The sequence below is a fragment of the Leuresthes tenuis genome, unplaced genomic scaffold (genome assembly GCF_036924035.1).
Source record: "Leuresthes tenuis unplaced genomic scaffold, fLeuTen1.0.hap1 SCAF_9, whole genome shotgun sequence".
Classification (NCBI taxonomy): Eukaryota; Metazoa; Chordata; class Actinopteri; order Atheriniformes; family Atherinopsidae; genus Leuresthes; species Leuresthes tenuis.
In genome coordinates, this window is record NW_027325363.1 from 6,609,271 (window position 1) to 6,631,467 (window position 22,197).

General features: G+C 41.9%; 1 protein-coding gene across 1 annotated transcript in view; it reads left to right on the forward strand.

The window, feature by feature from the left end:
* The window catches only part of LOC140314035 (mitogen-activated protein kinase kinase kinase kinase 5-like), a 32,452-nt gene extending 10,592 nt beyond the window's left edge, over positions 1-21,860 (forward strand). The window contains exons 2-32 of the mRNA XM_072392058.1: positions 3,199-3,256; positions 4,634-4,724; positions 4,807-4,871; positions 5,574-5,629; positions 5,831-5,878; positions 7,513-7,555; positions 7,778-7,850; positions 8,485-8,616; positions 9,991-10,053; positions 10,307-10,388; positions 11,657-11,773; positions 12,474-12,555; positions 12,831-12,883; positions 13,611-13,657; positions 13,751-13,795; positions 14,166-14,186; positions 14,272-14,317; positions 14,587-14,740; positions 14,913-15,013; positions 15,172-15,213; positions 15,300-15,378; positions 15,452-15,528; positions 15,705-15,765; positions 17,176-17,278; positions 17,389-17,447; positions 17,537-17,640; positions 19,246-19,423; positions 19,516-19,584; positions 19,675-19,767; positions 20,103-20,229; positions 21,251-21,860. Of these exons, the coding sequence (XP_072248159.1) occupies positions 3,199-3,256; positions 4,634-4,724; positions 4,807-4,871; positions 5,574-5,629; positions 5,831-5,878; positions 7,513-7,555; positions 7,778-7,850; positions 8,485-8,616; positions 9,991-10,053; positions 10,307-10,388; positions 11,657-11,773; positions 12,474-12,555; positions 12,831-12,883; positions 13,611-13,657; positions 13,751-13,795; positions 14,166-14,186; positions 14,272-14,317; positions 14,587-14,740; positions 14,913-15,013; positions 15,172-15,213; positions 15,300-15,378; positions 15,452-15,528; positions 15,705-15,765; positions 17,176-17,278; positions 17,389-17,447; positions 17,537-17,640; positions 19,246-19,423; positions 19,516-19,584; positions 19,675-19,767; positions 20,103-20,229; positions 21,251-21,347 (2,466 nt within the window). The 3' untranslated portion in view covers positions 21,348-21,860. The remainder of the gene's footprint in view (positions 1-3,198; positions 3,257-4,633; positions 4,725-4,806; positions 4,872-5,573; positions 5,630-5,830; positions 5,879-7,512; positions 7,556-7,777; positions 7,851-8,484; positions 8,617-9,990; positions 10,054-10,306; positions 10,389-11,656; positions 11,774-12,473; positions 12,556-12,830; positions 12,884-13,610; positions 13,658-13,750; positions 13,796-14,165; positions 14,187-14,271; positions 14,318-14,586; positions 14,741-14,912; positions 15,014-15,171; positions 15,214-15,299; positions 15,379-15,451; positions 15,529-15,704; positions 15,766-17,175; positions 17,279-17,388; positions 17,448-17,536; positions 17,641-19,245; positions 19,424-19,515; positions 19,585-19,674; positions 19,768-20,102; positions 20,230-21,250) is intronic.
* The last annotated feature ends 337 nt before the right edge of the window (positions 21,861-22,197 follow it).

Here is a 22,197-nt window from a genome sequence, read left to right on the forward strand (position 1 = left end):
AGAGAGCTGTGCAGAAACCAGTGCTGCAAACCTCAATGAGCTGAAGCAACGCTGGAGAGAAGAGTGGAACAAGATTCCTCCACAGCCATTCATTTTGATATCCAGATGCATGAAACTTTAAAACTGAAATGTCCTTTTTCGAATGAGAGAACATGTCGGGCCACAGGTGTCCAAATATATTTGACACTGATTTTGTTTACCATTTCTGCCGTTGAGACTAAATAAAACTGAGCTCATGGTTAAAAAAGGAAAATGTCTGATGCAAGCATAGTTGTCAGTTGTTTGTGACCACCTCCCTGCTGCAACCACAACACCCCTTCTTTCCATTTCAGTGTCAGAGTTTGAGCAGGTTACAGACCAGCATCACCATGGCTTCCATTACATTACACAACCGGCGGCTTGAATTTTTCCGACAGATTCAAGTCGGCTGCTTAAATAACTTTATTTTCTCATTTCGCTGTAAGAAATCACTGGCAGCAGGTCAGCGGTGAAACGAGTGGGAAGTACTGTAACTCCTCTGTTCCTGGGTTGAGAGGGAACTTGAGGACTGAGCTCTTTACAGAGGACAAAGGTGTCCTTTAAATAAGACGCTCTTCACAACCTGTGCTGACCCCACTGACTGAATACACGTATGACTGTTTTCTATTTAAGGGTATTCCCTTAATCTGCAGTTGTGTTAGCTCTGACCTCCTACTGTCACAGTCTGCTCTATAAGTTTATGTCACAGTTTGTTTAATCATGTTTTGTTCTAGCCATGTTCTTCCCCTGCCACCTCGGTTCACTCACCTCACCTCATTGCTCATTGTTCACAGCTGCACCTCATTCACTGATCACTCCCTTCACAGTATTTAGCTTCCTGGTTTACTTTCAGTCACTGCAGAATCCTCACTATCCCTTCATGCTTCCACGACAAAAGATAAGTTTGATTGCCAGCCTCATAGCCTGTTTAAGATAGCCTTAGTCATAGTGTTTTTTCATGTCAAGTATTTTTGATAATCCGGCTCTGCCGCGCCTTTTGTTCCTGCTCCCCGTTTTGTAAATAAACCTTTTGATTTTGGAGAAGAACTCCATCTGGGTCCTTCCTCTCCAACGCACCGTGACACCTACCACCTTTGTCTGTCATGCCCCACGGAACCGATTGAGTGCTCAGCCGAGCTTTTTTACTTCATATTAAGTCTAAGTTTGTAGTTCCTTCTGTGTTCTTTCCATTCATCATAAAGAAACCTTTTGAAATATGAAATAAAGAAGCATTTTCACCCCGAACAACGGAAACTAATTTTAAAATTAAACATTTTTTTTATGATCAGTTTCGTTGGAAAACCTATAGATAATGAACAGAAAGTTACAGGATTGATTAATATACACAGAAAGAAGTGATTTTAACTAGTTTTTTGTGGGAAAAATGTATTTCATATCAGAAGGTAATGATGCAAGTTCATTATTGTCTTTGCATGAATTGGGCTCATTTGGATTTTATTGGATTATGATTAAATTGCAGTGTATTGGATTATAATTGGCTTTAATTGGCCTGTGTTTTGCACTTTATGAATAAGAATGAAATGAATTAGATCCAGAGATGATGAAGAGCCAGTAATGGGTCGTTAACACGCTTTGGTAGCTTCATGTCTGGGGCTGCGTTCATCTTATCGGCTGCCTACACATGATCTTGATGAATCAAGGATAAATAAAGGTGTAGCATTTACTGATGGATTAGATTTTGGCTCGTTTGTGAATTTGAACGATTATTCGTTACCTTGCCTGCTTTTCGTGGTAGAAGACATGTAATTAAGATCCTTCTAACGGGCTGCAGGGCTGTGTGATGGTGAAGAACAGCGTTAAAAACATGCATGTCAGGTTGATCAGTGATGGTAGATTGATCAAAGCGTGAGTGCCTTCATCTTCTTTATTGATGGATTGGCAGCCTGTCGTCTGATTGGATGAAGCGGATGTGACAAAAATGATTTAATTGGTGAATGTTATCCACAAAAAGCAATCAAATATGTTCAAACTGAATAACTCTGTGAGCTGGACTGCAGATATCTAAGGACCAACTGTTCAGACTGACCCACCGAAGGTTCACATGTGGTTCCTGTATGTTTTAATCACTCGTCTCCCATCCTGCATCTCAGCCAGAAAAAGAGACAAGAGACAAGTCACTTCATAGTTTTGGCATCAGAGGAGTGTTTTTTTACTCACTCGACATTCTCGATATGTAAGAAAATCGCAAAAATGAGCTGCAGGCGTTAGCTATAGCATTAACACGCTGCCAGCTCCTCAGCTGCAGTGATCGATGGAGTCTGAAACCCCTATGTGCTTATTTTGGTGTACCGCATGCTGGATATGTAGAGCAGGAAGCAAAATGGCTGCCTCACTGCATGGAGGACAGTTTGAACACGGCCGTAGTTACCAGCCAAGCTGCAGACGATCTGAGGTTCACCTCAAGCATATCTTTATTTTTTTCCAGCAAGGTCAAGCTTTTAGAAACATTACCTGAAAACATTCATGTTTTTATGAGAGTCAGTTTGGATGTTATTAGAGTGAAACTGTGCCTTTTAGGACCAAGTGGTCTCTGTAAATCATGTCTGGATCACAACAGCAGTGTTAAGAGAGGGACCTACATCTGTATTTAACACGCATCTGTAAAGAATCATAAATCTGCCGTTTTTTATAACTTCTATGGCCTTTCTTGAAGTATTTAGATTTCTGTATTTTAACACCGAGCTGCAGCTGTGTTAGCTGTGCTCTAAACAGATCAACCTGCCACCTAAACGCCGCCTGAGCACTCGAGTGTTTTGTGTTCACCGTCACGGTCCGTGAAGTTTTTTATTTAACTGCATAGTTTTACATTTTGGATGACAGAGTGTGTTCAGCCTGCATGAACTTTACAGAAAATAAGATCAATTATCTTAGAATAGTGCAGTGGGAGCCATCTTCTGTTGATAAGAAATAGGAAGAAGTTAACAGAAGCAACACCACCCTTGCTATAACACTTCTAAAGGTCACAACGTGCACTTGTACTTGTGTACATGTCGTCTGACTGCCTCAGACTGATGTGGTGGATTGCTTCTTGCACTCCACTGATCTGGACAGCAAACATGCAAATGAAGCTCTGCTGACACACAGACTCCAGCACAACACAAACTGTCGGCTAACTCGTGTAGAAAAGATAAAAGATAACCTGTTTTTATGTCTTTTTAGGCACGTAACAAGCAGAATGGAGAGCTGGCAGCTATCAAAGTCATCAAGATGGAACCAGGTGAACCGTTTTTATCCCAATGTTTTAACTCCATTTTTATACGCCGGTGCTTTAAACCCATTGGTTTTCACAACATGTCGACACTGAAATGTCACATCGAAGTCGGTGCTCTCATTTGTTTGGCCTGCAGACAGAGTGGGGACTGGCCCTTTACCTAAAACTTCTGTCAGCATTGTTTCAGTTTAATCTGGTGAAAGATCTCCAGCTTGTCTTTATGCAGTGCAGTTACTAGTTCTCGTGCACATTTTGATGCCACGAGCGGTTAACAAAGCAATAAAGTGCAACTAATGCTAAAACGGCGGTGAGACAGCAACATAAATCATACAAACAGAAGATATGAACCATTCGACACCAGCAGTGACCAAAGGAAACAGGCTGCAACAGCTCATCATTTACTATTAGCTGTTGCTTAAACGAGCTTCCTAATTAGTTTGAGCTGCAGAGATGAAAGACTCTTTAAAGTTACATAGTGACACATTTTTATCAGCTGAAACCTCAAACCATTAATGCAACAAGCTGATGATTTTATTTATTTAAACTCCAACAGTTTAAGGCTCCAGACGAGGTATTCAAATGTGTTAAATGTCTCAGTAAGGTCAAATAAAAGGAAGTTTATTTTAGATGAAGGTTTGACACATTAAACACTATCCTGCAGCAGAGAAGCTGGTATCTCAGGGAATCATTTAACTTAATGTTCCTTTTTACTAACCCTTTCTTTCACTACAATATTGTTACTCTGTGGTCATAGAAGAAACCCTGCAGCGGCATTAAATCTCCTCCCAACTCTGCCCCCTCAGGGAAGTTTTATTCCTCCCAGGTGCTCTCGTACTGTGAGGGTCTCGCACTTCTAATAACCAACCAAACCCCATGGAAGGAGCTGTCTTAACACGGTTTAAACGGGTTTTAGAAACGTAGAACCTGTAAGCTACGACGGCCGCAGGGAGGGCATTACTCTGCACTGAACTCTGTGGTGGACCACACTTTCTGGGTAAAACAATCAATCTGGCCTGTTTTTATCCTGAAGACGTTGCTGTCATCTTCAAAGCCTCGGTTGAAGCTTCAGTTATTTTCCCATCAGTTAGATTAGAGCCGATGAGTCATTTGATGCTAGACTGAATGTTGATTAAACACTTTGTCATTGTGGTCAAATGCTGGCTTCCTTTTTTAAAATGGTGTAAAATGGGCTTAAATGCCCCTAACCTAAAATAAAACGTGCAAAAGAAAACTGTTTAAAAACAGCTGCCACCCTCTTTACTCAATACCACAGCTGATTGGTTTAGAAGCAGTCAGAATAACTCAGCAGAGAACATACAGTTATATCCATTTACCTCCCGTTTGTAATGTGGTGATGTGTTCTTTGTCTGTTTGGGCCCACAGAGGATGATTTTTCCATCATCCAGCAGGAAATAATCATCGTGAAGAGCTGCAAACATCCTAACATCGTAGCATATTATGGCAGCTACATACGGTAAGATGTTTCTGCTGCCGTTTATCTTCCACATTAATCAGAGACACAGCAGTTGTTCAGAAACGTTCTCCTGTTCACGCAGAGCAAATAAACTGTGGATCTGTATGGAGTTCTGTGGGGGAGGCTCCCTTCAGGATATCTACCACGGTGAGTGTGTGGAGACGACATCTGAAGGATCTGACACCAAGAAAGAAGCTTTATGGGTCACAGTTGTCTTTGTCTGACTCTAAACCTATTTTTTTATCTACAAGTCTTATTAATTATGAACCAAAGACACTTGAATTATTTAAAAAGATGTTCATTCCAAAGATGCTTTGTGTAACAATCCTATATTACAAATGAAAAAACATGTTAAGAGATGCTTTACAGAAGATTAGCTGGTCTTTAACAGGCTGAAGCTTTGATTAAAACCAAAGTTCAAGCAGCTGATGGATCAGTTTGATCTAAAACGGATGTTTTAGATGTTCACAAAGTGCCGGTCCTCCACCTTTGGCTGGTGGTGATGACATTCCTCAGAGAAGATGATAGGAAAGAACATTCCTAAATGTTAGCAGACAGAAAAGTCATTGTAGCTGTCGCTGTGACACTGGAGCCGGTCTGTTGTCAGATCCAGATATGAATGATGTTCTTTATCGCTCTCTTAAGGTGTTAACACAAGTCGTTCTTAAACGTTTGTGCGAGCATGTCTGGAGTTTGAATTTGCGGTTGCAGCTGGTTTAAAATGTTCCACTTTTCAGTGCTGACGTGCAAATCACTTTTCAAACCAGCATTACGCAACAATAAGAGCCTGACCCCCCCTCATTTTACTGTGTTTATTATTCAAACATTTAACTGCGTTGTGCTCCACAGTGACGGGTCCTCTGTCTGAGTCACAGATCGCCTACATTTGCAGGGAGATGCTACAGGTAATCACTCACTGACTTAAGCTCTATTATCCGTTATCTTAAAGTATCTGTTTGCTGTTTATTGTTTGATTTAATTAGGTTACAGAGTCAGCTTTGTGGTGTTCACTGTGTGTGTGTGTGTGTGTGTGTGTGTGTGTGTGTGTGTGTGTGTGTGTGTGTGTGTGTGTGTGTGTGTGTGTGTGTGTGTGTGTGTGTGACCAGGGCCTGGACTACCTGCATGCTCAGAAGAAAATCCACAGAGATATAAAGGTCAGCATGAAAAGTCCTTTTTGTGTCCTTGAACAGTGCGTTTGTTTGTGGTTAAAGCACATCATCAGAGTTCAGCAGGTTAAACTCTCAGATGTTTATGCATTTATCAGACGCTTTTATCCAAAGCGACTTACAAATGAAGATATAACAAGCTGTACAAAAAGCTCACAATAAACTACATAGAAGGAACCCAGGAGTCCGACTCTGTCAGAGGTGACAGAGTAGAGATAGGGTGCAGGCATAGAAGGAAGTGCAGAAAGATAAAGTGCAGAGATAGAGGGGGTAGGGAAGTACAAGGTAAGTGCTGGGATAGGAGATGCTCTCTGAAGAGCTGGGTTTTCAGGAGCTTCTTGAAGATAAACAGGGACGCCCCTGTTCTGGTAGCGCTCGGTAGGTCATTCCACCATCGTGGGACGACACATGATGGCTGTTGGAGAACTGGGTCACAGAAAAGTCATTGAGAAACTGTTCTACACATTTTAACAGGCTCAGAGGGTTCTGATACTGTGAAAAGTTACAATAAAGGTTGGTAAATACACCAGCATGAAAGAATTTTTCAGTTTTTAACTTCCTTGAAGCTAAGGTCATGGGTTCAAGTCCCATACTGGCCAAAATTCACAAGTAATGGGAGACTTCCAACATGCATAACTTCTTCTGTTTAAGTGTAGCAGTGATATTACCGCCTTTCATATGGGTTCGAATCCTGACCTGAACCCACATGGAAAAAAAGGTACTACCTCAAGTAGGGCTCCTTAGACCCCCTCCTCATATACACTCATATCCCACCTGGGATATGAGTGTAAGTTGCTTTGGATAAAAGCATAAACTTTCTTTTAGTTCAAAGAGTTCAAAATGTGCTGTAACGAATGGTCGAGCAGGCTGTTAAAGGAAGGAAATGAATGGCAAAAACAATTGATATCAGCTATCTGTGTCTTTCTGGTATCGACCCACAATTTAACAATCAGTATTTATCCTTAAAACTGTTCATCTGATATAATTCAGTTTAAACTCTCCACACATACAAACAGATATGGTATCATGAACTGGTTTTCTGTGAAAATGCACACATAGATTACTGAACTGTTTATTTCTCAACTAGCGAGAAACAACAACGAGAAATCCACCGTTTTCAAACTAAATGAAAAAGCATCACTGAAAACTCGTCGTTTCCTCAGTTGTAAATATTATAAACAGACACACAAACAGCTCTAATTTTAGCTTCTAATTATATCCTGCTTCGTTCAGTTTGTGCTTTCACCGCCATCTCAGTCTTCTCCGAGCTGCTGAGCAGCTTTATTTCTGCTCACCTTACACAGGTGTTCGGTGTCTGATAGCTTCAAGCCAAAATATCGCCACCATTTCCCCGCCGCTCGACACCTACCTTCACCTTCTCCTGGCTGCACACTGGAAGCTCATGTGACCATTAATGCCACACGGGCCGCTTCTTAAACTGATGCTAGCAGCGGCGTAGAAATTAAGCAAACTGTGGTCACATATAATAAGAATGAAAATAAAAGCAATAGATTACTGTGTGAGTTCACTTAAAGATCACTGAGTGAGTAAGAAAGAGACGTTTCAACACGTTTCTCTGTTGCATCTTTGTAGATTTATTCTTTTTTTTGCTTTCCTTCCAGGGTGCCAACATCCTCCTCAATGATCAGGGCGAGGTCAAGCTGGGTAAGAAGCTGTTTACGCTGTCTGCACAGCACTGTACCGGTGTGGTTAGCATGAGTCACTCACCACAAAGGTGCAGCTCAAACTACAGTAAATCTGCACGGATGATTTACACCGAGTCCTGAGCATCTCTTTATTTAAGTTCATTGGCAGCACAAAATGTTGTTGAATGAGTGTCTGTTTAGTCTTTTTTTGAATTCCTGTTCTTTTCTCTCTGTTGAGCAGCTGATTTTGGGATCTCAGCTCAGATCACAGCCACTCTGGCCCGGAGAATGTCGTTTATCGGGACGCCGTATTGGTAAGATCAGACCGTCTCTTCACAGCTCTGCTTCAGGGACTAAATGCTGCAGGTTGCATCTCCTGTAAACTTATAAACACCCGACATACACCGTGTCAGTGTTGAATCTGACCAAAACCAGATTTTATCTGATCACTCCTGCATGTAACATCCAGTTAGACTCAAGTGGGCCTTGTTGCTTCGTCTTTTTGTGAAAACAGTAAAGTATAAGTGAGAAGCAAACAGCTGAATCCCCATTTTTAGACATCAAAGACAGCTCCTGCAGCATCTAAGAAAAGAATCAGCATTCAGTTCACTTGAAGACGGCGTTTGAGCAGTAAATTCAGCTTGTATTTAGGACCCAGCTGAGTTTCAGCTGTCTGTAGACTTTGTAAACGGGCACAAACCGAGCTCCTAAATTGTCTCTTTGAAAAGGAATTTAATTGATTTGTCAAATATTTTCAAATTAATTTATTTAACGTGGCGGGAAGCAACTAAATTTAAAGGCAAGGCAAGTTTATTTGAAGAGCACAATTCGTGCAGAAGGCATTTCAAAGTGCTTTACAGCTACATAAAATCAAGTTAAAGGTTGCCCGTCTCCTGAAATAGATATTATGACTCATTGTGACTGGCTTCCTTCTTCACTCTTCATCAGGATGGCACCTGAAGTGGCAGCCGTGGAGATAAAAGGTGGCTACAATGAGCTTTGCGACATCTGGTCTGTGGGCATCACAGCCATAGAGCTCGCTGAGCTGCAGCCTCCGATGTTTGATGTCCACCCGCTACGGTAACCATAGAAAGATGCAAGCTAACATGTCTGAGCAAGTGAAAGATCACAGTATTTCGTGCTATGATCTCACCATCATTTAATGCATGCACACAGACGCACTACAGGAAGTTTCATCTCTTAATAAACCCCTGGTCTGAGGCCGAAGTGTGAGACAGGCACAGTTGTGTTTCTGGTTATCTTTCAGCCAAACCGTAAACCCATGTCAGATGGTCTTCATCGCGATTCTTATCATAGCCAGCGAGTATTTACACTGAATTGTCACTTATTTTACTTTATACACGAGACGTAAGACTGAAACTGCCTTGAATAAATACAAAAATATATAAATGGCTCAATAAATAGGTCTATATGATGATAAATGTTACTAAAATTAAATAAAAGATGAAGTTGTGCAAAATTGATAAATTTTTCCTGCTTTAATTTTAAACGGCATTCAGTTAAACTTAAACTAAAGTTAAACTAATGTTGCTGTTTATTGACTTTGCTCCTCAGTTTTCAATTTAATTTAAATATTTTGAATGTATTTAGTTTGTTTCTCCTGTATTTAAGCCTATATTACTTCCCTTTCCATCATATTGATCTATTTATTTCACCATAAATGCTTTTAATCTAATTTTCTCTCTGTTTTCACATTCCTGCATTTTAGTACATTTATATATTTTAGTATTTATTTCAGATTATGGCAGTTTAAGTTATATCATCGTGGAACCTTTGAACTAGTTATAAAAAAGGTTTTAATGCGCCTGAGTGACAAATTCTGCGTGAAATCAGTAAGCTGTGAAACTGGCTCGTGATAAGTTGTTGAATCCTTGTGACGAGCCTCGGTGCTGGCAGGTGAAAGGGAAACGTGTGCATCTCTGCTGCAGCCGTGCAGTGCAGGGAAGCTGAAAAAACTGCTCCATGCAAGTTCAAAGGAAGTCACTGATGTGGAAGATAAGTCAACATCAGGTCCAGTTCATGTGTTAAACTTGTAAACAGGTTAGTTTTACGGTTTAATTGTGGAGCATTTCACTTTAGACTTTTTGAAAGATCTGAATATACTGATTGATTGTTTTAGACCCATGAAGCTTTTAGCTGTGATCTGCTCTAATCTCATCAATCACTAAATAAAATGCTCTGCAGAGCTTCGAGAAAATGTCAAACAAATGGCAAACCTCACCTCAAATGTTTTCTCTAAGAACATCAGTATGTGCATGAACACACACACACACACACACTGTTTCCACCACCCACATGTCCAGATTCATGCACTCAATGGCCCTGTTGTGCACGCTGTCCTCAGTGAAATCCGCTGCGTTAAACATCAGGAAAGACGAGGTCTGTTTGTGGCAGCGTGTCATCGACTGTGGCTTACTTTGTTTGTTCCTGCAGGGTTCTGTTCCTCATGTCCAAGAGCGGCTACCAGCCCCCGAAACTGAAGGACAAGTCCAAATGGTAAATAAAAACCCACATCCCCATAAAATTGAGAGTTTATTTGATCAATTGATGCTGTTTTATGGCCTCTTTCATACTCCAGAAAGCTGTTTTTTTACACAACAGTTTAATCTATAATTAAGCAGTTTAATAAGTGTTTAATCAGAACTAAATATGATATCCTAGTACATGTGTGTATTTCTGAACCATAAATTAATGTAAATGTGATCTTTGCTGAGCTGTGATGTTACTAAAAGCTGCCTGATACCTGCAGGACGTCCACGTTTTACAACTTTGTGAAGGCCATGTTGGTGAGGAACCCGAAGAAGAGACCCAGCGCCTCTAAGATGCTCTCAGTGAGTACTGCCTCCTCAGAGGTGCTCGGGTTCAGATTCATGTGGCGTCACTACTTCATCAATTTAATCCAGAGAGACTCACGGTGATAACTAATTGTTTTTATGTGATATAATGACGCATTTCATTGAAAAATACGAGCTCGTCTTGAATCTGACGGCAGAAACGCGTCTCAAAAAAGTGGGAAAAGGCCAGAAAAGTGAAGTGTTGGAGGAACAACTGATTTGGTTAACTGGCAACAGATTAGTATCATTACTGGGTCTGTAAAGAGCACCTTAAAGAGGCAGAGTTTCAGGTGTCTGTGGAGCAATTTTATAATAATGTTCATCAGTGTAAGACTGACAAGTGTGAATAGTCCATCACCTACAGAACATAATATCATCAAAAGATGGAAAGAGATGTCTCTGAGCACAAGGAAAACAGATAGAAATCAGTATTGGAAACCCCTGATTTTGTCCTGTGAACTTTTCGCCGCTCAGATTGTAAATATGATTAAAAGAAAGTGTGAAATTACACAGCCTGAGTCTGCAGCTTTCCTCTTTTTTTGGAGTCACAGCTCATGTTTTAGCATCTGACCTGCAGACGGCGGGGCTGTGGTTCACTCTCACTGCTGTCGTTGCATCGTTTATGGCTCCAACATGCAGCCGTTTTCTAAAAAAAAAGTTGTTTAAATCATCTTTTTTCTTTTTTTACAGGACAGTATTTTACATGTTTACATTACACTTTACTCATTTACAGCTGCTTTGGTATCCATTCCAACATATACTTACACATATAAATGAGGTAAAAAAAAAAATAATAAAAAAATACAAACAGAAGAGAAAAATAAATAGATAAATAAAAGAATAAGCAGAATAAATAAAAAGTCATAATCAATAAGATAAAAGTACACCATTCTTATTGCATTAACAGACTCATTACGGGGCTCCATCTCTTGATGAATGTGGGTCTTTGTAGCCTTGTTGCATTTGTAATTTGTTCCATTTCATACAGTTCCCATACTTTTTAAGCCATATATTATATGTTGGTGGTTCCGGTTTCAGCCATCTTAGTGTGATGCACTTAATAGCAGCCCCCAATAGTATTTGTAAGAGATAGATTCTGGGATTGACTACCCTCGGGTCAGGGATATTTTGGTGAAAAACTTCTCTCAGGGCGTCCAACACTTTGTTTAAATCATCATTTTTTTTATGACAGTCTGTTAGTTGTATCAGCCGGAGAACAAGCTTTATTCTGGGGTTTGACGTTTCTTTTTCTGTCCCCCCTGCAGCACATGTTTCTCACTCAGCAGTGCCTGAAACGGGACCTGACCCTGGACCTGCTGGAGAAATTTAGAAATCCTGAGAAACTGAAGACCTGCATGGCGACAGAGGATGAGGAGATGGAGGTGAGACACATAGACAGATAACATGTAGTTCAGTGAGTTATACCACAGGTCAAACCTTTAGTGGACTTGTAGAGCGCCCTCTGCTGGGATAGAAATAACTTTCCTAACTTGGTCACTTTTTGACATGAATTCCTACTTCATGAGAAACAGGGATGCTCAGATCAGAGAGAGCCTAAGTGCTTGTATGGCCTCTGATGCATCTGGTCTCCATAATCAGCTGTGGCTTGCTTCATTTTGGTGCTTTATTCTTATTTTCTTCAACTTTTGCTTCTGTGAACTTAGATAACATGTTGATTTGTATTTGGGGGTTTGATTTAATACAAAACAGCCGCAGCTTCACATGGCCTCAGGTCTATTAATAACATTTCTTTAGTATTTCAGCCTCTTAGTTCTGCTAAATGTGTTCATTTCTGTATATCCGGTTTGCTTCATAATGTATTCATAGGCTTATGAATATTTGATATTTAGGAGGATTTTCCTGTATAGGATTTAACAATTCTACTACTTATGACACATATTTTATTTACATCTTAAGCAGATGTCAGTGTAAAGAAGACTAAGTTTAGACATACAGGTTCCATAGCAACATGTAACCAGTGACCAGGTTTCATGGATCATTACCCGCCGTGTGCGTGAGCATCACATCAGGCAGTGACTCGCTTCAGGTAATGACCCACCTGGGCTTTGTTTCTGGTTTAAGGTGGTGCTTCCTGGATCTTTAAGGAGGATCCATTCTATCAACAAACACAACAAGGCAGAAAGGACAGACTCCGACATAAGCTGTAAGAAAACATCGTGTTTTTAATGTTTTCCACCTAAAACTGTTTATTTTTCACTTATAAATCTACTCACAGCTGTTGAATTAACTGTACAGCAGACACCAAAAGCTGCTCTTATGTCTTGAAGGAGTGAGGACTGTATTCCACCCCATAATTAGGTGTTTTTCTACCTCTGAGCACTTTGTTTAAGCCGTTAGTGACACTGAAGACCCTGAATCATCATATTACTCATCCCGCTGTGTAAAGACTGTTAAGTGTTTTTGTTTGTGGCTTCTCAGTCGAGCAGATCTACACTCAGAGGCCTGTGAAGACTGATTCACCAAATGTAACGGTAAGTGTGTGAATCTCCCTAAGAAATGACGACTACGATGATGTGGACGTCTAAGGAAACATCACACCGTGCCACCAAGAATAATGTTAACCCTGCATCACTGTGACCGTAATCTAATTATCACACATTGAAACTTTAAGCCTTGTAATTATCAGCCTGATATGTGTCAGATAAACCACGAAAGGATGAACAGTTTTAGTCATCACGTATAAAAATGTAGCTAAACAAGGGAGGGCTGATCAATGTTAAATCAGCAAGTAATAAGGCAGAAAACCTCAGTTGTTACAGTACCAGAAGATCCTGTTTGGTGGCTCTAAGCAGCTGTTTTGGCTTTTATAATTTATTTGGTAAAAGATATTTATAAGTGTCACCATGAACATGTTTTCATACAAAGATACTGAGTCTTTGTAGAAGACTGTGAGGTCTGTGTTTGTCCTGACTCTATTTTCACATCAGTGATGTCAGCCTGTGAGAAGTCAACAGGATGCAGCCAAATATCTCTGTTATCACCTGTAAATGTCAACAATTTCACAGTCTGTGAAAGAGGTGAAATTTAGATCCTCAAAGTTTTCTGTGGTGGACAAATGTGGCATCATAGTTTTATCTCACAATCCATATTCATCACAGTGGGATGGAACTGTGGATGTGAATTAGAGACTGCTGGATCTGAGGTTTTATTTCTGTCCTTCCCTTATTCAAGTAACCGTTCTATCGCTGGTTTTTACAGTTAAGGGTATCAACAGGATCAACGGGCAGCAGCAACAGTCCAGCAAGGTAACTGGATCACAGATAACTGCCACACATGGAGCCACATTAAACGACACAGTCTGATTCAAACGGGATATTTCACTTTCCTCCTTCTCACAGGGACCCGGACTCAGAGTCAGACGACGACTACGATGATGTGGACATGTAAGGAAACATCACCACCAAGATGAACTGAATGTTAACAGTAATGTATCAGTCAGTGCGGTTACATGCGGGCGATCGGATCGGATTAAAGGCTGAATTACAATAAGATTGAGTTATTCAACAAGCTTAATCCGACAAGAAATCGGATCGGATCGGGTTACTTGCGATCGAATTAAGACCCGAGATAACTCGATCCAAACGTACACTAAACTTCATTCACTGCCATATATCCACAGATAATTACCCTCAGATAAGGAGCAGAACCCAACTGTAGCTATAATCCAGTTAATCTCATCATGTAAACCCATGACTGTGACTGTAATCTGATTATTTAAAAACTGACCATTTGACTCTTTCTCTCCTACTTCAGCCCTACGATGCAAGCCTCCAGGTAAGCTGAACAAACCCTGCCTTTTAGTCACGTTCATTGCCAACATTAACACAGCGGGCTGAACCAACTCTCTCTGTGCCAACAGTCTGATAATGCCAGATAATGAAACGCCGCCTCCTCTTCCTCCAAAGGTGATTATCCTGCCAGCAGGAAATGATTCATTTAACATAAATGACGTACATCTGCTCGTCCCTGTGACTGAGCGGAATATTTCAGCCCAAAATCATGTCGGATATCATCATGACTCTAATTTTCAATTATCAGACTTCATTATTTTCCTGTCAAGGCTGAACTTGTATAAAGCGAGTTGTCATAGTAACGGGTTGAAAACTGTGTCTGAAGAGATGATCAGCTGAGGTGCAGCATGTTATTTCTGGGGTTTGCGTTTCTCTGTGCGCAGCCCAAAGCTCGGACCAGCTCAGAGGAAAGCATGGCGGGGGAAGACGATCGATTGAGAAAACACTCGGCTCTGCATGCGCCCCCCACCATCTACAGGACGTCCAGCGGGACGCACAGCCGACCCAAACCCCACCCACGGGCCTCCCGACACTCGGGTAAGCTGCCCGCCTTTATTCTGAAGGGTTTTTTGCTCTCGTGAAAGTATAAAAATGTTTTCAGACCCCTTAAAACAACAGATGAACATGTACTCCGAGTTAAATGTTGTTCATGCCAGACAGTTTGTAACCACAGATTTCAGGTTCCTTAATGTCTGTGTTTGTGATCCAGACCCCCCAACCTTATCAGTCCAGCCGTTTGACAACCCGGCTGACCTCCTTCCTCCTGAGCTCCCCCCTAAAGGCATCCGCAGACGGCCAACACCGTCAAAGGTAGAAGAAAACATCCACACATGCCTGGATTTTGTTCCTCTTCTATTTCTGTGACCTCGATATTTATCCGAGGATCCATTTTCACTCCCGTCATCTTCTTTCCTCCTTCACCATGTGTGCTGACGCCGTCTTCATCGTATTTTCCCGTTTGGTGTCAGGAGCATTTTGAATGTCCCAGCTCCATCATGAAGAAACCCCCGGTGAGCTTCTGTTGCACTCGTGCGACCTGAGACTGCATCAAGTGTTGCAGGAGACATTATTTGTTGTGTCCTCCTTTTGTTTCCAGGTCTACTTTAAGAAAGTCTTCCACGGCTGTCCTCTTAAAGTAAACTGCTCCACGAACTGGGAAAACCCCGCCTCCAAAGGTTGTATCATGGAGTCATTTCTCAGCCGTCCGATCAAAGCTCTGTCTGACCATCCTGTGTTTCCCTCCTTCAGAGCAGCATCTGATCCTGGGGGCTGAGGAAGGGATCTACACCCTGATCCTCAACGGCTCTGAGGTCACGATGGAGCTGGTAGGATCTTTAACACTTTTACGGCAAAGCTCACAGGGATGAGATGGTAGATACTGAATTAAAGGGGTCACACGTGACCATAAATAAAGCTGAGAAAAGTCGAGTGGCAACAAAGAGCTTCAGGACAGATTGGACTGCCTCTGAAAGGAGTGACTGGATGTGTTTGTCTCTTTCAGCTGTATCCTGGGAAGTGTACCTGGGTCTACACCATTAATAATGTCCTCATGTCTGTATCGGGTGAGTTAAGTGTTTAAAGTGAATCATCTCCAGTTTAGGTACCTTTAGATTAGCTTTTACACACTTCATAACTTCTTCTGAGAGCTTTCAGAGAGAATATTAAAGCAAGCAGCTGGACGTCTGTTTGGTAGATCCGCTGCTTGTGTGAGTTAGTGTGTTTCTGAGCGGTTCTGGAAGCAGTTCACAGTACCGTCAGCAGCCTTTTCACTCAGCTTACCCACGATGTTTGCACTAAAATCCATTTGAAACAGCTTCACTGAGCACTGGAGGTTCAGACTCGTGCCCTTTTAGTGTTTAACTGCACTGACCCGTGAAGTATTGCTGGCAGGAAAAAGAAACCACATCCACTGATCCAAGATTTCTTTTGGGGTCAACTTGTCCTCACAGCCAAAAACACATCAAGTACAATGCTCTGAAAAGTACCAGAGGATCACTCATCCGGTGGTTTTTAACGTCTTATTCAGTGACACGGGAGATAATTCAGGGTGTTTTTGTTATTTGTCCCATTTATTTTCAGAACCAAACAAACTGGCAACAAAGAAACAACTTAAAGCGTTGAATTAACTAACCCAAACAACACAGAAAATTCAGTGTATTCAACATAAAAACTCTGGGTTTTATTCTTTTAACTCAAAGTTCTTTCAAAAGAAAAGCACAAAAAGTTTCCCCATTATTTGTTTTCCAGTTTACTGGGTTAACCGAGGCTGAAACATGCCTATCCATCTTTTTCTTTGGTGACTTTTTAGGTGATGATTCATAATTTTAACGTGGCACATAATCCAGGGACCTGGAATATCTCTGAGTGTGTAACTGACTCAGATACTTTATCTGTCTTTCATTTGTTGGGTTTAATATAAATGTTCTGCCAGAGTTAGTTTTTACAGCATAGAAAAACATCTTAAAAGTGTTGCTTTATTCATCGTTTTCATCAAATTAAACTTAATCTGGACAAAAACAATCATTTCACTGCACTGTATCTCATCTCTTGTCTTATATTTTTAATCTTTCTTATTTGATCATTCTATAATCTTAATTTATTGTCATGTTTCTTTGTTTCATGAAAAGCTCCTTTTTTATCTTTGTTCCTGTCTTGAATTGTTTCATATGAATTAAACAAACTTATCTATGGTATCAAAACTCGAGGCTCTAAATCCGTGTGGTTCAGCGGTTACCATGTTTGCATTTCTTGCACGTTAGCGTGGTTTGTGCTTAGTGTGGTGGTTTTGAGTCTGAACTATCTGCAGATCAGGAGGTGCATGAAAGGGAACAGAACTGAGTACTGAGAAATAAATCAGAAATAAAGCAAAGAAAGAACAAGACATGCAACAGATTAAACAGCATCATGATAAATAAAAACAGCTGATTTTAACGAGATGCCTCAATAAACTGCGTCTGACTCTGTGTTTTTAGGTAAATCGTCGCAGCTTCACTCACATTCACTGAAGGAGTTGTACGAACAGGCCCGGAAGGATCAGAGGATGGGTCCCTTACAGACTCACCGACTGTTGCCAAGGTGAAACTGGACCCCTCCCCCTCTCTGGACTTCGTTTTGTCCTCTTGTTTAACTTGAAAAAGTGGAAGAATTTGCTAATGCCGGTTCAAATATTGTTCCTCTGTGTTTAGAAAATGTGCCGTGACATGTAAAATACCTGATACCAAAGGCTGCAAGACCTGCTCAGTCGGTGAGAAGAAAATCTGGATGACAGAAATGAGTTTGTGGTTGAAAAGTTTGTCGATTACTTCTGTGAAATATCCAACTCTTTTCTTGTAGTCGGGAACCTGCAGCGCGGCTCTGTGTTCCTGTGCTGCGCGCTGGAGTCCAGCGTGGTGCTGCTGCAGTGGTACGAGCCCATGCACAAGTTCATGCTCATCAAGGTACGTGGATTGAAATGAGCCTCAGTTCCTCACTTCCCAGCAGCGCTGAAGCGAGTCGTCCTATTTAGGTTCGTCTTAACCGAGGTGAAACTCTCTCTTTCTTTTAATGCCTCGGAGAAAGCTTCTCGAGCTTTGAGATTAGACTACTGCAGCTCCTTGTGCGTGGGTGTAGAGCGTGCACTGCTGTTGAAGCGCTGCAGCCCGGATCCTGACTATGGCTCTACGATTCCTGAGCAATAAAAGGGCAGAAAATATTCTCCTGTAACGAAAAACCTAATCTGAGCGTATTAAAATTAATTCTGTGCACGCCAAATTCCTGAAATTCACGCTCAGTTCTGTCACCACGCTCGCTTTAAACAAACCAACCAATCACAGGCTTGGATAAAGAGTCCTGATAGTAATCTTATCTCATAACTCTGTTAAAAACAGTCTCTACTTTAGGTGTAGTTGTTCACTTCAAACTGGATCACAGTCAGTTTTCGGTTAGCTTTTGTCACAGTTCCAATAAGTTACAGAAATGACAGATTTATTTAAGTTCTGTCGCATTGTTTTGACCACAGAATAGATCCTAATTGTTGCTGTTGCAGGATAACAGCATAGTAATTAAGAACAAAATCACTAAAGATGAGAAATGAACCTATATCCAGTACAAGGTGCAGCGAGCAGGCTGCTTATGTTCAGTGTTAGGTGGAGATGTTAGAGACCTGCTTTAAGCGTATAATGTGTCAGAGTTCTGGTTCGGTGGGTAAAAGCTTTTATTGAGTCTTCCTGGGTGGGGTGCAACGGGGCTTTGATGATACTGACTTTCTTCTGGAGTCTGAGGGGAGGTAGTGTGGCTCCAACCACCCGCTGCAGCTTCTTCCTGTCCTCCACTGTACAGCAGAAGGTCACCAGGCTCCTGATGGAGGAGCCTGGCACAGCTTCCAGAGGAAGTACAGTCTTTGTTGCCTTCCCCACCTGGTCCACAAACGCCTCCCACCAGGTGGGGTCGGCCGACAGGCTGGTTCATTGTTGTTCTTACTCCGTCCTACAATAGCGGCGTCGCCATGGGAGAACAGTCGTGTGTGAGGAGGGCTGTGACCATGTTGGCTGACATAAAGGGAAATCACTCATCTTTGTGTGACTAAGCTTCGCCAGCATCTGTGACACACCTCTACGATGTATTTGAATCCAGTTTGAAAGGAACTCTTTTTAAAGTGTTATCATGACGCAGTTTCTTCACGTCTCTTTGCACCAATCAACAAAGCCCTGTTCCTTCTGTTGCTGCTGGTAGCCTCTGATACTAACCGGGATGTTCTCCTGTTAAAGAGGAGGTGACATCAGCTCTCTCAGCCTCAGAAATCAGTTTAAACGTGTTTTTAATTTGCACATACAGAGCAGAAATGTGGATGTAGTTTTGTTTTCACTTTTTGAGGTGAGATGCTTACGTGTGAGACAGAGGAGAAGGAGAGCAAATACACACCCCACATACTAATGAGTTGTTACTAACCATTGAACAGGTTCAATAGTGCGTCGACTGTCACGGGTGAGCTGCAGGTTTAATGTTAACCAGGCTAAAAACAGGTCAAACTGCTGATTTACGCCTTTTCTGTGTCATGTTTGCAGCATTTTGACTTCCCTCTGCCCAACCCTCTGCGGGTGTTTGAGATGGTGGAGGTGCCCCAGCAGGAGTACCCACTGGTGTGTATCGGTGTGTCTCGGGGGCCCAACCCCAACCATCCCGTCAATGTAGAATACGTCAACCTGAACTCCAACACGTCCTGGTTCACCCCCTCTGGCCTGGGTAGGCTGACGTCCTTTAAAGACGACGTAACAAACACAGGAGACTGTTTTTGTTCTCATTAATGGCCTCTGTGTGTGGTTCTGTCATTACAGAGAGAGCTTCCCCAAACGTAGTTCAAGTGTATGCGCTGGACAAAAGCTCACTGCTCGTGCTCATGGAGAGTAAGTCTCTTTTCAAAGTGCAACACGTCCAGTGATGCCCATTTTTGTGGTGAGGTAGCAGAAGGTAACTCCAACCCTCTCCTCCCACAGGGTCGGTGTATATAGTTGGTCTGGACGGAGAGGCGAAAAACACCCTGCACCTTCCTCACGAGACCACCCTCTCTCATGAAGTCGAATCCATAGGTGAGAACAGTGAACATTGGGATTAAATCATTGGTTTTACGCTTGTATTTTTCTAAAAATTACCCTCAGTGCAGGCTTTGAGAATCCCAGATCTGAACTATTACTCTTATTATCAGCCTCAGTCCAAGTAGCAACAGCCTGTGCACACGAGTCTGTTGTAGAGAATAATCAGGATAAGTTGTCTTGTTAAGCCCAACGTCACCCTTTTGTTGAACGTCTTCTTCTCCTCTTTGCTAACCCTCCTGCTTCCCTCTGTAGCTGAAGGCCATTAGAGCTCAAAAAATGGTTTTAAAAACACTGTATTTGTTAATAATGGATTCGTTTTGCCTGTTCAGTGTATTTAGACGACACGCTGTTGGCAGTTTGGCGTCACGGCTGGCACAGGAGAGGAAAGGGTTTCACAGAGGTTCTGGAGGAAACGACTGACCACAGGAAGATCTACAGAATGGTGAAGTCCGACAGGTACAGTCTGATGGTTTCGCTTTAAACAGACGTCTGCGGTGTCCTCGTGCTGAAGTCACTGAGCAACTCTGTTACTGTTAAGCTTCTTATTATGTGATTAACACTGATTTTCAGATATTTCATTTCTCTTTGTAATAAACGGGTTGTTCAGTCGTTGCCATATTGACAATATTCAGTTTTATTTATAAAGCACCAAATCACAACTAATATCATCTCAGAAGTTCAAATTAATTTGATTATAAATATAATCAATTTCATTAAAGTCCATAAAAAATAAAGTAGCCTAGCTAAGGAAACCGACAGATGCCACAGAAACTTCTCTTTGATCCAATCCTTCATCCTGAACGTGCACGAGGCGACTGTGGAGAGAAAAAAACTCCCTTTTAACAGGAAGAAGCCTCCATCAGAACCAGAACCATCTGCCTCGACCAGCTGGGGTTGAGAGGACAGAAAAGAGGAGACAACAAGCTCCATAACACCAGGCCAGAGATACCTGCTGAGAGAAACACAAGTTAATGACAACAATGATGTCACATGTACATGGAGAGTAGAGAGAGGTGCATCATGGGAGGTCCCCCAGCAGCCTGGGCCCATAGCAGCATAACTATGGGATGCTTCAGGGTCACCTGAGCCATCCCTAACTATAAGCTTTATGAAAAAGGAAAGTTTTAAGCCTGATCTTAAAGGTAGAGAGGGTGTCTGCTTCCTGAACCCAAACTGGCAGCTGGTTCCACAGAGAGGGGCCTGATAACTGAAGGCTCCGCCTCCCGTTCTGCTTTTAGAGACTCTGGGAACCACGAGTAGAGCAAAGTGCAGGAGTCCTTCCAGCCGCACAGCATCCAAACCAGAACAGAAATGTTTCAGAAATCTGGGGGGTTTTTTGTAGAAAATCTCAGGAAGATGCCGCAGGCTACCTGTAGGGCGGCGCCATTGATGGACGCCGCAGGCTTAGATCTGCCCGACTTGAGATCTTTATCTGATGTGAACTTTTCTGTGCCTTACGTCTGACCTTCTACTGCAGGATGATCGTCTTGGAAACCCGTCAGATCGAGGACCAGTCGGGTCTGTCCAACCTTTATATCCTGGAAACTGCTGAGAAGTACGTCCTGCTGCCCTGAGGCAGGACGCCACAGAACTCTGCTCAGCCTCTGTGTGGACCGGGACTCTGGCATCAGCATTTATGTACGTCATCTTTACCTTCGACGGGCATCGGTGCGACTCTGCCAAAGGATTTTATTTTATGACTGGATGGGAGGAGGCGCGTCAGAGGGAAGCGTGAAAAGATTGTATCGTAGCTCTTCTTCCTCCATCTGAGGAAGCCCGCTCTAATTTATGCTACTTTCACTCCGGTTTGTGAAATCCAGAACAATCTGGAGAACCCAGGGTGCTGAGGACAGCCTGAAAGAATTGTGAAAGAAGGCCTTCCTCAGATCCTGAAGAGGAGTGTCTCCTTTCTGCCACAGTATTATTGATCGCAGCAGCAGCCTGCAGGAACTGACATATATGGCTTCCTTTAGTTAGAACATACAAGCTTAACGGGCCGGTGCTCCGTTCTGTGACCTGAGTTTGTGTGTCGGTGTTTCATCAACCCTGTTACTGCTGTGACACTCTAATAAAGTTCATTAACACAAGATGAGGTGAACTGTATTGATTTTGGAGGGGGAATTGGTAAATGAATCGTGACAGTAGAGTTGATTAGGTCATTTTTTTGGTGTTCTGGTGGTTAGAAAGTCCTCCCTTTTAAGAGAAGTAATGTTTCAGTTCTGCACAACTTAACTCCAGTGTTGAGACATCTTTAATGATATTTTTAAAAAGATCATTAGTAAATGTATTTAAATCAGATTCATAGACAGAAGCTAATATTTGGATCCATTTCAAGCCACTGCAGTCAAAGCCTTCCTTTTAATTAATTATTTAAGGAAAGTAATTGATTTTTCATTATTTATCAGCTCAATTCGAGCTGAAAAT